Source organism: Neophocaena asiaeorientalis, unplaced genomic scaffold (assembly GCF_003031525.2).
Source record: "Neophocaena asiaeorientalis asiaeorientalis breed wild unplaced genomic scaffold, Neophocaena_asiaeorientalis_V1.1 scaffold116, whole genome shotgun sequence".
In the NCBI taxonomy this organism is placed as follows: domain Eukaryota; kingdom Metazoa; phylum Chordata; class Mammalia; order Artiodactyla; family Phocoenidae; genus Neophocaena; species Neophocaena asiaeorientalis.
Window position 1 is genome coordinate 8,535,715 of NW_020174561.1, and position 14,598 is coordinate 8,550,312.

At 38.3% G+C, this 14,598-nt stretch overlaps 1 protein-coding gene across 4 annotated transcripts in view; it reads right to left on the reverse strand.

Moving 5' to 3' along the window:
• The window catches only part of MET (MET proto-oncogene, receptor tyrosine kinase), a 118,470-nt gene that overhangs the window by 46,635 nt on the left and 57,237 nt on the right, over nt 1-14,598 (reverse strand). For 3 of the 4 annotated variants that reach the window (XM_024757798.1, XM_024757799.1, XM_024757795.1), the window contains exons 3-5: nt 11,646-11,837; nt 1,305-1,439; nt 137-310 (exon numbers count right to left, since the gene is read on the reverse strand). In XM_024757798.1, the coding sequence (XP_024613566.1) occupies nt 137-310; nt 1,305-1,439; nt 11,646-11,837 (501 nt within the window). The remainder of the gene's footprint in view (nt 1-136; nt 311-1,304; nt 1,440-11,645; nt 11,838-14,598) is intronic. The other variant, XM_024757796.1, reaches the window with a different exon arrangement.

The following is a 14,598-nucleotide window of genomic DNA, read 5'->3' on the forward strand; positions in this document are numbered from 1 at the left end:
AAAAAGAAAAAAAAACGTGGAGGGAGATGGTGCTTGGGCTGATGGCTCACAGTTAAATGAATAATTTTTGAATTTTTCCATCAATGGGATTTATGATTTCCAAAAAACACACATGACAGCTGACAGAAACTTCTACCTTGTAGATTGTAGGCAGACAGGTCTCCTGAGTCCATGTTCCACCAGGGCATTCCTCCAATCGCACACATTTATCATGGCACCAGCCACACTGCACAAAGGAAGGGGCGGAGAGGCACTGACTGCAGGACTGGAAATGTTCACAGCCCAAGCCATTCAGCGGGATTTTGGTGATCTGTGAAGACAAGTGATGGAAAGAGCTTCCAGAGGGTTTTTTTGTTTGCTTGTTAATAAAAACTAAATACATCGAAGATACATATAAATATAATTTTACAGAGTCTGACAGGGATAGCACCTATGTGTGCTAATCATGTAATAATGCTTACGTGATTAAAATAAAAAAAACAAATTTCTTCCTTCCTTCCACTGTTGGTGCATATGTGATAAAAGTTACCATTATTGTCCAGTGAACACAAGCATTACCGTGCAATATTAGAGGTCCTAGTTATTGGGACATTTTGCTCTGAGATGATTTTATTTAAAAATTTTTATTGGCGTGTAGTTGACTTACAATGTTGTGTTAGTTTCTGCTGTACAGCAAAGTGAATCAGTTATACATACACATATATCCACCCTTTGTTTGATTCTTTTCCCATATAGATCATTACAGAATATTGAGTAGAGTTCCCATGCTATATAGTAGGTCTTTATTTTCTATTTTATATATAGTAGTGTGTATATGTCAATCCCAATCTCCCAATTTATCCCTCAAGAGTATAAATTAAGCTGCTGGAAAACACACTTGAACCCCCGGGAAATTCTAAGTAAGTTTACATATCATTCTGGCATCAAAATGCACCTCCTCTCAGAGAAAAGGGATTACTGGCCAGTGTCAGATTCCAAGGTACACTTCAGGGTTTATCTGCCTGCACTAGAGTTCTGCCCTTAGGGCTGTAATTCTCATTCTGCGTGTTTGTTTTTCTCATTGAGAAATAGAGGACAAAAAGAGAAGTTCACATCATGAAGAGGACCTAACATAGGTCCAATCTTCCCCGAGTAAAAATTTAACTTGATTTCAGAAGATCTCTGGAATACTCAGGAAAGAACTTGATAGAAGAGAGCCGAATCCAGACGAAGAGAGAAGTTAAAAAGGACCAGGTGACACTGGCTGTAAATATCCACTGAGGAGGAACCACATTCATGGAACCTCCCTGGCGAACAGGGCTTACCTTCTTCCCAGTGACAACGAGTGTATAGCCATTTTGGTTTAGCGGGTGCTCCACAATTGCTTCTGGAGACACAGGGTGGGAATCCAGGAGAAAATTCACGTGTGGGGTTAATGATCCTGATCGAGAAACCACAACCTGAGAAACAAACCAGAAAGCACCCTTAGTCCAACAAGCTCAGTTTAAATATACTGTCAGGGGAAAATGTGGACGATAATGGTAATACCAGATTAGACGAGCTCATGGGTGTTTGAACTATAGGCCCAACAGTTTATCTCACTGTAAATCAATACGATATCTTCTAATCTCCTGCCTTGAAGACAATTCATCTGCACCCCCAAGACAGAGTTTTGCCTGTTATCTTTTAATGATTTCTAGGGAAGGAGATCTTCCAGTCAATCAGCCAGCACATGCAGACAAATCCTCACGATTTTATTGGGAACTGGAAGAGCCAAAACTCTCCCTAGCATGGAAGACCACCCTTATGCTACAAGGATTCTGGATTATTTTTTAATGTATTCTCCTGACCCACCCCACTGAGCAGCTTCCCTTGATGTAATGGAAAGGGTAGTGAATGGGAAGTCTGGAGACCTGGATTTGGTTCCAGCTTTGCTACTCTTAAGCCATATGTATAGATCTTTTGAGGTCAAAATAGGCCCTCAGCTAACTTAGAAATGGTGTGCTGTCATTTCTTACAGACCATTGTCCCATCATACTTTTTTACTTTGATTATAACTAAAGTTCTGCTTCTTGGCCTGGTGTTACAATAAGACCTGATGGTTTTAACAATGCCTTGGAAATGAGGTCTGATGATTGGTGTGATTCTTGCTGTTAGGTATTTCTAATCTGGGATGGTTCTCAGCTATATAATTTCCAACTGCCCAGCTGCTAGAACCCAGTAATAATGAAGTCCAGGTATAAAATCAGATGACTATCTGAGATGAACACTCAGACTACAGGAGAGTTTAGGAGCACTCAGAGGGACTCTCATTCTTAAATAGGGCATAAGGTTGTATCTACAGGAGGGTACAGGAGGCTGAGCATAGCTCTGGGCTTGGAATTGACTTTGTGAAATTGCCTGACATCCAAATACCCTTTTACATTTCACTGAAAGTGCGTTTATTTGCCATGTGTTTGAAATCATGGGACAAACGTGGGCAGCTGTGAGATTAGGATTAAATAATAAATAACTACTCCTTCTACCTCAGCTTTCTTATCCATAAAATGGGAATGAACTGCGTAGTACTCTAACAAACACACAACATACAAATGTTTTGGGGAACCAGTAGTAAATTTTTTCTTCAGTATAATAAAGGAGTCAAGTTGCCTGAAACAATTTGGGAAGATTCCCAAAGTCCCTAATTTGCTCCCAGAGAGTAGACTGTTGATAGAGAAACCAACCACGCTCACACAGAGCTATAAAAATTAAACATCATGACATTTTTTTCCTAACATTTGTTTTATCCCAAACACTCAACACTTTCAAAATAACTCCATTAAGCAGGGTGGCTATATTTGCACAGAAGTTAAGTGATGGATCGAAGGTCATTTGGTTAGAATGGGAAAGGATGGAAACTACTGTTATTCCTAAATTTAGGGCCAAATAGTTATTTATGACTTTTGTAAGGGAAGTAAAAAGAAGTTCAATTACCAGTCCTACCTCAATTACCAGTGCTGGTTACAAGCAGACTATCAGAACACCAAACTTCTATCCCAAATTATCCAGATTTCAGGTAACCAATTTTTCTATCTTGACATACTTCTGGTGCTCACCACCTCTTGTTTTTCCTACCCCTCATGCCTCCCTGCCCCCCAATTTTTTCATATTTCCCTGATTGTTGTCAATCACTTCAAACTGAAAAGGTGAAAAAAATTTTCATTTTCTCACACACAAGTAAAAACCAAAACAATACACCAGCCTTTCTTAATAACCTGACTCTGTTCTCTGCCTCATTCTGTGCTTTCTACTTCACTGGAGATCATTCATCCCTCTGAACCTTGCCTATAGGTATTTGCATTTTGTTTCTGTCTCTCTTATACCTTCCATTCTATTCAGACCTGCTACATAACAGTCACCTCCTACTAAGTTTTGTCTCCTATCTTCTTGCTCTCTTTAATATCATTTCCCCTATCTATAATAAGAAATCCCTTCTTAATTAATAGGTCATCATCTTTGACTTTATCAACTATCTTAAGCCCATCCAAATATTCATTTCCCAGAAAGGATTAACATTACTCTTTTCATAAAGAAGCTCTTTGCACCTCTGGAACTTGGATAGATTGATTTGGTGCATTACCAGTTAAGACTTTTTGTCTGAAGAACACCATATATGATGGTAACTGAGCCAGGCATTGTGCTAAGTGCTTTAAATGGGTATTTTATTTACTCCTCACAATAATCCTACAGGGTAGGTACTATTGTTTTCCATAAAGAAAAGATGACAGAGAATCTCAGCTAGAAAGTACAAGAGTCAGGTTTCCAAGGAGCTTTATCTCATGCCAGAATCTGTTTGCTTGACCTCTTTTTAAACACTCAACTGATCTACTCTTGGAGCACCAGAGTAAATACCAATAAAAAACTTCAACTCTGAGCTCCCAAGAGCCACTTATGAGTCAAAGCATTAAAACAAATTTCACAATATATTTGCCTTGCCAAATACTCCTTGTTTCAGTAATCTTGGCTGCACAAGTTAAGTGTGCCTAAGGAGAAAAGACTCCACATCTAAATAGTTTTTGATGGCACAGAGGAAATGTTATTAGTACAGCTGGCAAGCTCAACTTTTGATCATGAGCTAGGATAAGTGTGGATTGTTATAGAAAAAGGAATGAACCAGAGAAGACAGGAAGGCTGTGTGGAAAAGTGAGACGACTGCTTGGAGTTTCAAGCAGAGGTCATATCACAGATGCAGATACATTTTTAGTTGATCATTAGCCCTTTCTCTGGAGGGATACCTATTGCTATTGTTTCTATCATTAATTCCTCACTTTCTCTTATTGCCAGAATTCTAAATGAGTGGGTAACCACTTTAACTCTCAAAATACTCCTGAAGCAATCTTTGCAAGAAGTTAGGAGTTCCTTTTGGTTGTCATGGAGATATTTCTAAGGACAGAACAGAATCCAGCATTTAAATTTAATTCTTATGATAAATCACCTGGCAGTTTTAGGACAATGAGCAAGAAATAGAAGACTGGCAACTACCTTTTGAGTTTCTACTGTGCTGACAACTAATCTTTAGTGTTTAGTTCTCAAAACCATTTTCTTTAATGTTCTTGAAAATACAAGACTAGGGTGAGGGAGTAGGGAGGAATCTGAATTTACTTGACTGTGGTGGCTATGATCTCAAATTACCTGGGGGAGGACAGGGGAAGAAATATATGTAAAAATAAAATAAAACCTTGTGGCTAGGGCCCTAAATTCATGACCCTGAACAAAGTAATTCTATGTAATATATCTATAAATACATAAAGGCCAGACCTCTTCACCCCACAGACAGAGTTCTATTTTTTCTTTTTTTTGCATTACACGGGCCTCTCACTGTTGTAGCCTCTCCCGTTGCGGAGCACAGGCTCCGGATGCGCAGGCTCAGCGGCCCTGGCTCACGGGCCCAGCTGCTCCGTGGCATGTGGGATCTTCCCAGACCGAGGCACCAACCCGTGTCCCCTGCATCGGCAGGTGGACACTCAACCACTGCGCCACCAGGGAAGCCCCAGAGTTCTACTTTTGATTAAACTGTTTTAGAATTTAATTTTCTTTAGGAAGGATGAATACAATTTAACATGAGATATTATTTCTCACATAACGTGAGATACGTGGTTTTTCTCCTCATTTTTTTAAAGTAGACAATTCAGTGGTTTTTAGCATATTCACAGATTTGTGCAACCATCTTCACAACTAATTTTGGAATATTTTCATTACCTCAGAAACCCCACACCCCTTAGCCATCATCCACCCTAGCCTGTCATACCCTCCAGTTCCTGGCAACCACTAATCTACTTTCTATCTCCCCAGATTTTCCTATTCTGGACATTTCATGTAAATGGAATCCTACAATATGTGGTCTTTTGTAACTGGCTTCTTTCACTTAATGTTTTCAAGGTTCATCCATGTTGGAGTATGTATCAGTACGTCATTCCTTTTTATTGCCAAATAACATTCCTTTGTATGAATATACTATATTTTATTTATCCATTTATCAGTTGATGGACATTGGGTTGTTTCTACTTTTTGGCTACTGTGAATAATGCTGCTAGGAACATCCAAGTCTAACTTTTGGTGAGAATATATATTTTCACTTCTGTTGGATATATACCTAGGAGTGGAATTGTTGGGTCTTAACAGCAACTCTATGTTTAACCTTTTGAGGAACTGCCAGACCATTTTCCATATGGGATGCATAATTCTACATTCTCACCAGCAATGTATGAGTGTTCCAATTTCTTCACATCCTTACTGACATTTGTTATTTTCTGTTTTCTTGATTATAGCCATCCTAGTAGGTGTGAAGTGGTACTTCATTGTGGTTTTGGTTTGTATTTATCTGCAAAATGTTTCCTTAAATTAAGTAAAAGACAAGTTTACTTCTGAAGGTTCACAGCCTTCCATCCATTCCTCCTGCCTGAGACTGACACTTGGGCATCACCTGCTCAGCCTCCCAACCAGTTCTCTGAAGAACATACCTCATGGTCAGACTGGACTTTTGTAAAACAGAGATCTAGAGAGGCTGGAGGTGGGGTAGGGGTAGAAGAAACAAAAATGGATTCTCACTAGGAGAAGCAGAGTGGGAGATGCAGCACATTCCCCAGTGAATTGAGAGAGAAAAAAAAAAATGTAAGTGAAGGAGATGACACCATTAATAAACAAACTGGGTTATAACTGGATGTGAACTTACAGATCCAGGAAATGAGTCTGCTTTCTCTCTAGTTTCTAGTACAGATCTGGCACATAGTAGGTCCAAAAGGCATATCTATTGCTTAAACATATGAATAGACTGAAATAATAAGCCTACTTAAGCCTTGACGAAGGGATGGGTTTTTTTTAATGCTTCAGACATTTAGATAACCTTCAAGAGTTTGGTTTGCATTTTCAAGGTATGGTTTCTGATGCCTTTTGCAATGTACTGAATATTTGTGTCCCCCCACCCCGCAAGTTCATATGTTGAAATCCTAATCCTCAGTGTGATGGTGTGAAGAGATGAGGCCTTTGGATGCTGCTTAGGTCATGAGGGTGAAGCTCTCACGAATGAGGTTAAGTGCCCTATAAATGGGACCCCATAGAGTTCTTGTGCCCTCTTTCCACCACGTGAGGACACAGTGAGAAGATGGCAATCTGTGGACCCGGAATCAGGCCCTCATTAGACTCCAGATCTGCTGGCACCTTGATCTTGGAATTCTCAGCTTCCAGAACTGTGAGAAATAAATGTTTGTTTTTTTAAGCCACCTAGTCTATGGTAATTTGCTACAACAGCCTGAACTGACTAAAACACCAGCTATAGGTTTATATCTTAAGTATGTGAGAGAAATCGGTATTTGTTTAGAAAGAAATCAGATATAAAGAGTTTTGTTTCAACCAAGGTAAACATCTAATTTTCTGGAATTAAAAAAATGAAACATAAGAAGTGGAAATTGCTGACTGGTGCTGACAACTCAAAATTTGAAGTAGTAAAACAAAGTACCAGGTGGCAAAAGTTGAATTAAATGAAACTTTGCTCTGTTCTTTCACTCTTTATTTGGTAAGTAGGCACAAGAGCTTCTATACCAACCTGACACTATAAAGGCCAGGGTATGTACAAAAAGTAAAACAATTTTTTTAATGATTATAATACCGATGTGTATGTGTGTTTCAACTTTTTGAAATGAGTCAAAGTGAGTCAAAATGAGTCAATACCAAACTGAGAACTTTGTAAAAAATTTCAAGCATCTAAAAACCAAATAAGCTAGTAACTTTGTAAAAATTAAAAAAAATCCAATACTTTCAAATCAGTATTCCAAATACAATGATTGTGGGATTCGCCAATCTATATATAGAGTATATCTGTCTGAATTTTGAAAAAACTACTGATAAATATATTTACTGTTTTAAAATGTCTCTCCATTTTTTCAAATAAGCACCCAAACAAGAAATTCCAGTTATTCCCTGCTACCAAAAAACCCAAAACAAACAAAAGGTTATTAGCACTTTCCCATGGTTTCAAATATGTATGGTGTTTTAAGTTTCTATGCTATAAGAATTTATAAGATATATATATTTCAAGACCATTCATTAATTCATTTTAGGAGACTATATACGAGCTGGGCTTATTTTTTTGTTATGGACATAACTCTGAAATTATTATTTACAACAGGTTCTTTTTCTCCCAAAAGAAATTTCAGAACCCATGAAGTATATTTTCCTCTAAAGAAATATAGCAAAGCTACCATTCTTTAGAGATGTAACTAAATCAATGATGTACACCTTAAAAAAAGGCAGATGATATTTTTATCTGAGCATTTTATAAAGGAGACGGGTAAGTTAGCAATCGCTGAAGAGGAATGTTCAAGTTCAAGCTTTGTTTGGCTGTGTCTCTGCAGGCTGCTCACAGCATTGATGAGTTGATGATCTGTGTCTACATAGTCTAAAATAGCAGTAATCCCAAATGAAATGTATGCTGCAGGCTTCGAGCACAAAGCACTGACATGCCATGATGGCAGCACAGGAACTGAAGAAATTTAGAGACAGGAGGTCAATAGATGAATCGATTCTTCTTACTAGAAGTGAGTAATTGTTGTCAAGTTCACTGATTACTAACATAATCCTTTAAGTGATGGTCATAAGTAATGATCATGAGCTAACGATGTCTTTTTAGGTGGTCCCTACCTCTTGAAGTTTCTTGCTTAAGACCAACTAGTCCAGTTAAGAGGCACAAGAGAAAAGGGGCTATGGGTGGTAACAGCATCAAGGAATTGGGGAGAGGGGAAAGGGTGATGGGAGAAGAGCAAGGATAATGCCAAAGAACCTAATGAAATCTGTGACAGTGCTCAGACAGTGGCCACTGTATATAGACAAGGTAGCTGCCCAGTGAATGTGGAGCTGAACTTGCAGCAAGTCTTGAAAGTGCCTCTCCACTCCCACCCCACCCCCATCCACTTGCTCTCCATGGCCTGACAGTCATGCACAAGTATTTTAATAACGATGCTTGCATCTAGAGATTAAAGGCCTTATATAAGTGCTGTAAAAAAAAAATCAAGCAAGCATTGTTTTTGGCTGTAGATTAGATGAGGAGCTCAGAAGGGGAGATGTGGGCAATCCCTGTGATTAGTCCTGTGATCTTCATGAGTATCCTGCTTCCCTCTCCCATGTAGCCCTGCACACTGTGCTCATGTTCCCCAGCCTTGTTCTTTTCTACATCCGCTCTGCCTCCAAAATTCGTAAGAAGGCGTGTTCTTACTGTTTACTTATACTATCTCAAACATTGCTTATCATATTATTTTACTTCAGAGCATCCCAGAGTGATCACACAAATAAAAACTGTTTTTGAAATCTATATCTACACTGACATAGCTCTACAGATAGACTTGAATGTATGTACACATTAGTATATTTAGACATAGCTGCACCTGTGTAAGTTACACGTTTAAATGTTAAAAACATGTCAAAAATGTCTTCTCTTCCATACGTATAATATTGTTAGCTAAACAATATAATTCTTTCTAATCAAATAACCACTGTGAAATACCTGATTCACTTTGCACCCGACAGCTGGGGCTGAAGCTTGTATTCCCAGTCAGAGTTGAATATAAGCACAATAGGAAAGGCAGAAACAGCTGCAAACTCTTGGGAGAAAACATTTGCAAAGCAACTTTGCCTTTAGGCTTCAGGGTAGGAAGGAAGTAAAATCATTTTTCTATTCCTTTTCATGTATGGCAGCTGTCTTTGGGAAAATTATGTCCCTTCTATATTGTAAGAGAAACTTCATAGTATTATTAAAACATGGGTTGTAGAAACTTAGGCTTGGCCACAGATTCAGCACTTCAGTGCAGTCAAAACATTTACAGAACTTGGCAGGTTACTGCTTGGATAGATTAAGCTGGATGGTCCCCAAATTTTTGCTGCACTCCTGACTCCGCCTCCACATTATTTGCTGTAAACAAACTGGATTTCAGTGATGTTGACTCTTTTATCCATTAAATGGTTTAGGTTTATTTATATAAAATTTTACTAAATGGAATTCTTCTGGGCAAGTGTCAGAGAAATAGATCCTCTCTGTGTGGGTTTCAGTAGCCCTGTGTTTTTTATGTCTTTGTTTTCTCTACTCTTCGTGTCAGATACATGTTTTTATTTCCTCTACTGAAATTTTAGTTCCTCAGAGGCAGGTTCTGTGTCACTGCTTCCTTTGCTGCACTCACTTGCCTAGTAAAGCAAAGTTAGTACCTTCTTGATACATATTTGATGAATTAAGAGCCACCTGGTTTAAAAAAAAAAATCAAGGATATCAGTGCTTTTCATAAAATAAATATCTACTCATATACTTATTTTCATCTTTGGTGTTATGGATGCAAAGGTGTACTATGGCTTCTTTTATGAAAATGCTGGGAGACAAGAATAAAACATCTGTTACATTTTTAATAGAAATGTTAAAGCATTTCTATTATAATGAGACTGATGTACATAACATATCACTTGGGTTGTGAAATCTGTCACACAGTAGAATTTACTTAGCTATTAAAGCAATCTATCTAAAAATGGAATTCTTTAGAATCTGGAAATAGGCCAGGAACCTTATGATGTGAAAAAGTGTCAGACCTAAAGTGACTGTAGAAAGTTTATTAATATGGAACTGGATTGGTGAGGTATTAGACAATTAAGAAAAAAAGAAAAGGAGAAAAAAGATAAAGGGAAGCAAATCAACATAGTGAACACAACAGAAATTCAATAGAGGAATTCAGTCATCCTCTAGATTTTTCTTGGAATTCTACAGAATAACATCAACGTAAACTAAAAACACATATAAACACCACATAACAAACACATTTTACAAGGATAATAGATACGATCATATTTCAAATATGTTAGAGTGCTTGTCTGTGTGGGAGGAGACTGGGCATCTCTCCTTCACATTTTGAGGAGTTAAGGACAGCACTGAATGTTCTGAAGTGGGTGAATAAGAACACTGGGCTGGGGGAGTGGGAGCAAAAGTGTAGTTAATTGTGAAGCAAAAGGAGGAGGGGAGACCAAGTGTGGGATTATTTAGATAACAGGATCTACAATATATGATTCATTTTGAGGTGGGAAAGCTGTATTTACACGTTTCATGATTTTGAAAAAATTCCACCATGCCCATTAGTACAAGAAAAACATCTGATCAGTACCCAGACTGCTCTAAGACAGTGGTAACTTTTAAAAAATATATTTGTTAAAGAATACAGATAGAGAATGTACAGATGGGCAAGCCATAGGAAAACATCATCGTCCTCAATTCGTTTACTAAAAGTCATTGCCGGACTGGGCTGTTAATTATGTCAGATGATTATGAAATAAACATCCTTCTTTAAAAGAAATTTCTAGTCTTTGTGGAAAGTCAACATTTCCAATAGATACCATCGTCACTGTGCATTAACCAAGAATCTACTAATGAACTCATGTTGAAAGCACTACCAATAACTATTAGAGCAGCAAAACAGACCCAACACGAGAGCATTTTAATTTCTGCAAAGTGCTAGGGTTCTTGTATCTAGGGGACACGATAACTGCAAGTCTGAAATGTGAACTTTTATTGTATGGAAATACTGTTGCTATCCATTAAAGGCATTTCTTAACAAAATCCGGATCTTTTTTTCCCAGTGTTTGCACTTTTTTGTGTCTGACCCCATCATTTTGCAGAATCAGGAGAACTGGAGTTACAATGGGATTTTGATGATAACGTCCCTTCCTAACTCCTGCCAATATTTCTCAATGATGTGAATGTTTCTTCTCATGGAGACGCACGGTTCACACAATAGCTCTCTTTTGATCCGTAGCTTCGCTTGAAATAGGAAAACATCGCCTGGAAGCGCTTTAATTGTTTCATTTTATTTTCCAATCATGTGATAGAAATCATGAATGGAAAAAAAAACCCCAAACCATTCCAGGCAAGAAAATTAAAGCAACCACATTTAAACTGAAAGCTTTAAGAATTTAACAACAGAAAATAGGCCATACACTTCATAAAACATGGACCAAGCTTCATTGTTTTGCTTTCAGTCTATGCCTCTAGCTTCCACTGTGATTTTCACTTACAGTATTTGCAAACACCTTACTGTAAAAAGAGAAGGAAATTAACTGCATAACACCGGACAAAACAGACACAGCCACTCGCAGAAAGTATGTACCTGCATGAATCGACCCTCTGATGTTCCAAGATTAGCGATGGTGAGGTCTCCTTTAATAAAGGTGGATATAGATGTTAAGAGGACTTGGTTGAACTGGCCCATGAATAAGTCAACGCGCTGCAAAGCTGTGGTAAACTCCGTTCGGTATTCATCACTGCGCACTTCGCAGCCTGATGAATTTCTCAAAAGTGTCTGGAATAAAATATGGTCATAGAATTAATGTGAGTCCAGATGTGAGCAAGCTATTAAGAAACTTTTTGGTGTGTCTTTTTAGAGCTTGGAGGGAATGGCAAAGATAATAGACAGTTTGCAAATAGACAAATAGTCCCAGAGAGGCAGAAACAATTCTAGTGACCTAAATGACTCTAGTACCAGTAGGTGCTGCTGTGTATATACAGACTCTAAAACTAGGGGCAAATCTTTCCCTCACAGTTTGTATCATGGTTTGATATGTACGTACATAAAAATGGAACTTAGCTGGTGCTAGTAAAAGAAAAACAAAACTATGAATGTTTCAGGCCTGGACATGAAGGTAATGCTTCTAGCAGGCAAGTCCAATGAGATGAATATCAACTGAAATAATCATAAATGTCAGAATCACACTAGGACATTATATTTTAAAACGTGCTCCTTTGTGCATTTGTGTGCAGTGGGGTGGTGGGGATAATTCATGGGGAAGTGGCAGAGCACAGACTCCAGACCTAGGTGTCTGCATCAAACCCTGGTCCTTAATGGTTACTCGTTGTATGTAATTTCTATAACCTCCCTGTGTTTGTGAAATTCATGTTATCTCTGTTATAGTTCCTCCATTTGTAAAATTGAGAGAATTACAGAAATGTACTTACCTTACAGAGCTGTTGTAAAGATTAAATGAGCTAGTTTACAGAAATCTCTTATAATAGAACCCAGCACAGAGAACACAGAGTATTTGTCCTCATTATGGTAAAAGGCTCAAAAAATGTAAAAGTTGTGCATCAAATGCTTTGTTAACCAGCTAACTAAAAGGCAATTACCACTAAATCAGGTATTTATCTTTTAGCTTTAACTTTAAGTGAAAGGATTTAAAGAACATTGTTCACTAATATATGACAATTTAAGTACTATGGAACCCTCCCTTCACCTTGACACCTCAGTCTGCTGATCTTCCTTCTATTACTTCTCAGATTGTAACATTTGTCTCCTTTGCAGGACCATCCATGCTTGCCTGTCAATGTTAGAGTTTCTCAAGACTCCATCCTAGGGCTGCTCCTCTGCTCACTCACTCTTCATACCCCCCACCCAGGATATCTCAGTTTTACTCTATTTAGTTGACACTCACATTTGTACCTCTAGGCTAACTTGCTCCTCTGAGCTGACTGTGCATTTATCAAACTGCCTATGAAATCTGAACTCAGATGTCTCAAAGACCTCAGGCTCAACATGACCAAAGTAGAAACCACAATCTTCCCCCATGCCTGACCTTGTGATATAATGCACCCCAGCAAATGGCTGCACCATTTCTCCAGGTGCACAAGTCAGAAATCTAAGTGTCATCCGTCATTCCTCCCCATACACAGTCCATCACCAATTCCCATCAATTGCACTTTCTAAATATCTCCTGGGTCTCTACAGTTTTCTCTATCTCTACCACGGCAACCTTCATCGAAGGCACCTCCATCCTTTCCTGAACTATGACAATGGCTTCTTAACTGGACCTGCCCCGTCCAATCTCATCTAATCTCTTTCTAGGTCCATTCTCCACACTGCAGCCAAATTTTCTTTTTAAACCACAAATCTCATCATGTCACTCTGCTTAAAACACTGAACATTTCCCCATTGCTCATCGGATCAAGGACAAAACTTTTAACATGCCCCATTGGATCCTGCATCATCTGGTTCCTGCTCAAATTCTCCAGACTCACCCTGCGCTGTGTTCTTCCTTGCTCTCTATGCTCTAGTGAGCTGGCCTTCTCTTAGTTCTCTAAATAGCTATGTGTCCTCCATGACAGGGCCTCTGCACGTGCTGTTCCCTCTGCCTGGAATGCTCCTTCCACCTCCAATGCTTCCTTCAGATCTCAGCTTGTCATCAGTTCCTCAGAAGGCCTGCCCTGACCCCAATATCTAGGTCAAATGCTTCTATTATAGACTGTCATAATACCATTTACTATGTGAAATAGCACTCATTATAGCTGCAACTACTATTCGCTTGTGTGATATAAGAGTGATGTGAGACTTCTCCCAAGTGGCTCCCTGTCTTTAGGGACCCTGCTTGTTTACCACTGTATTGCTAGTAGTAGATGAAATATCACACATAGTAGATGTTTAATAAATACTAATTGAATAAATGAACAAGTAAGTAAGTCAATTATGGGTAGATGGGGAATGAGTGTGAAGATATGAACCAATATTACTAAAGCTATTTTTTTTTTCAGGAATAGGGATAGTTTATGAGTTTATAAGGGACAAATGGAGTGACTGACCCCGACTGTCCTGACAAGATAATTGCAAATTGGTAACTTTGGGGAAGATAATGGGGGGCAAGAAGGTGTATAAAGAAGGCAAAGTCTAACTTGAAGAAAGAGAGAAACAGCTCAGTTTTACACATCTTTGTATGTAGCTACAAGTCCAGGAAAATGATTTGAAGATTAGAGATTTTCTATTATTGTCCTATTATATTTGTAATAATCAGGAAGTTGTTAGAGCATATTTCAAACCAACTTAGTGCTTAAGAACAAACTGAAATAAAAAATTTAGTTACCCGTATGTAAAATAACCTTACTCCTTAATGTCAAACTTCTGTCACATTGAATGCAAAGTTCTTACATGTATTAACTTTTATGGTTAAATATCACCTAACATCCTGTTTTATATAGCAACAACTACTTTTTTATTTTAAATGGTGATACGTTAGCAAACAGAGAGTCTCAGAGATGCTAAATCTATGACTTCTAATAAGATGTTCTAGTTCTAGACA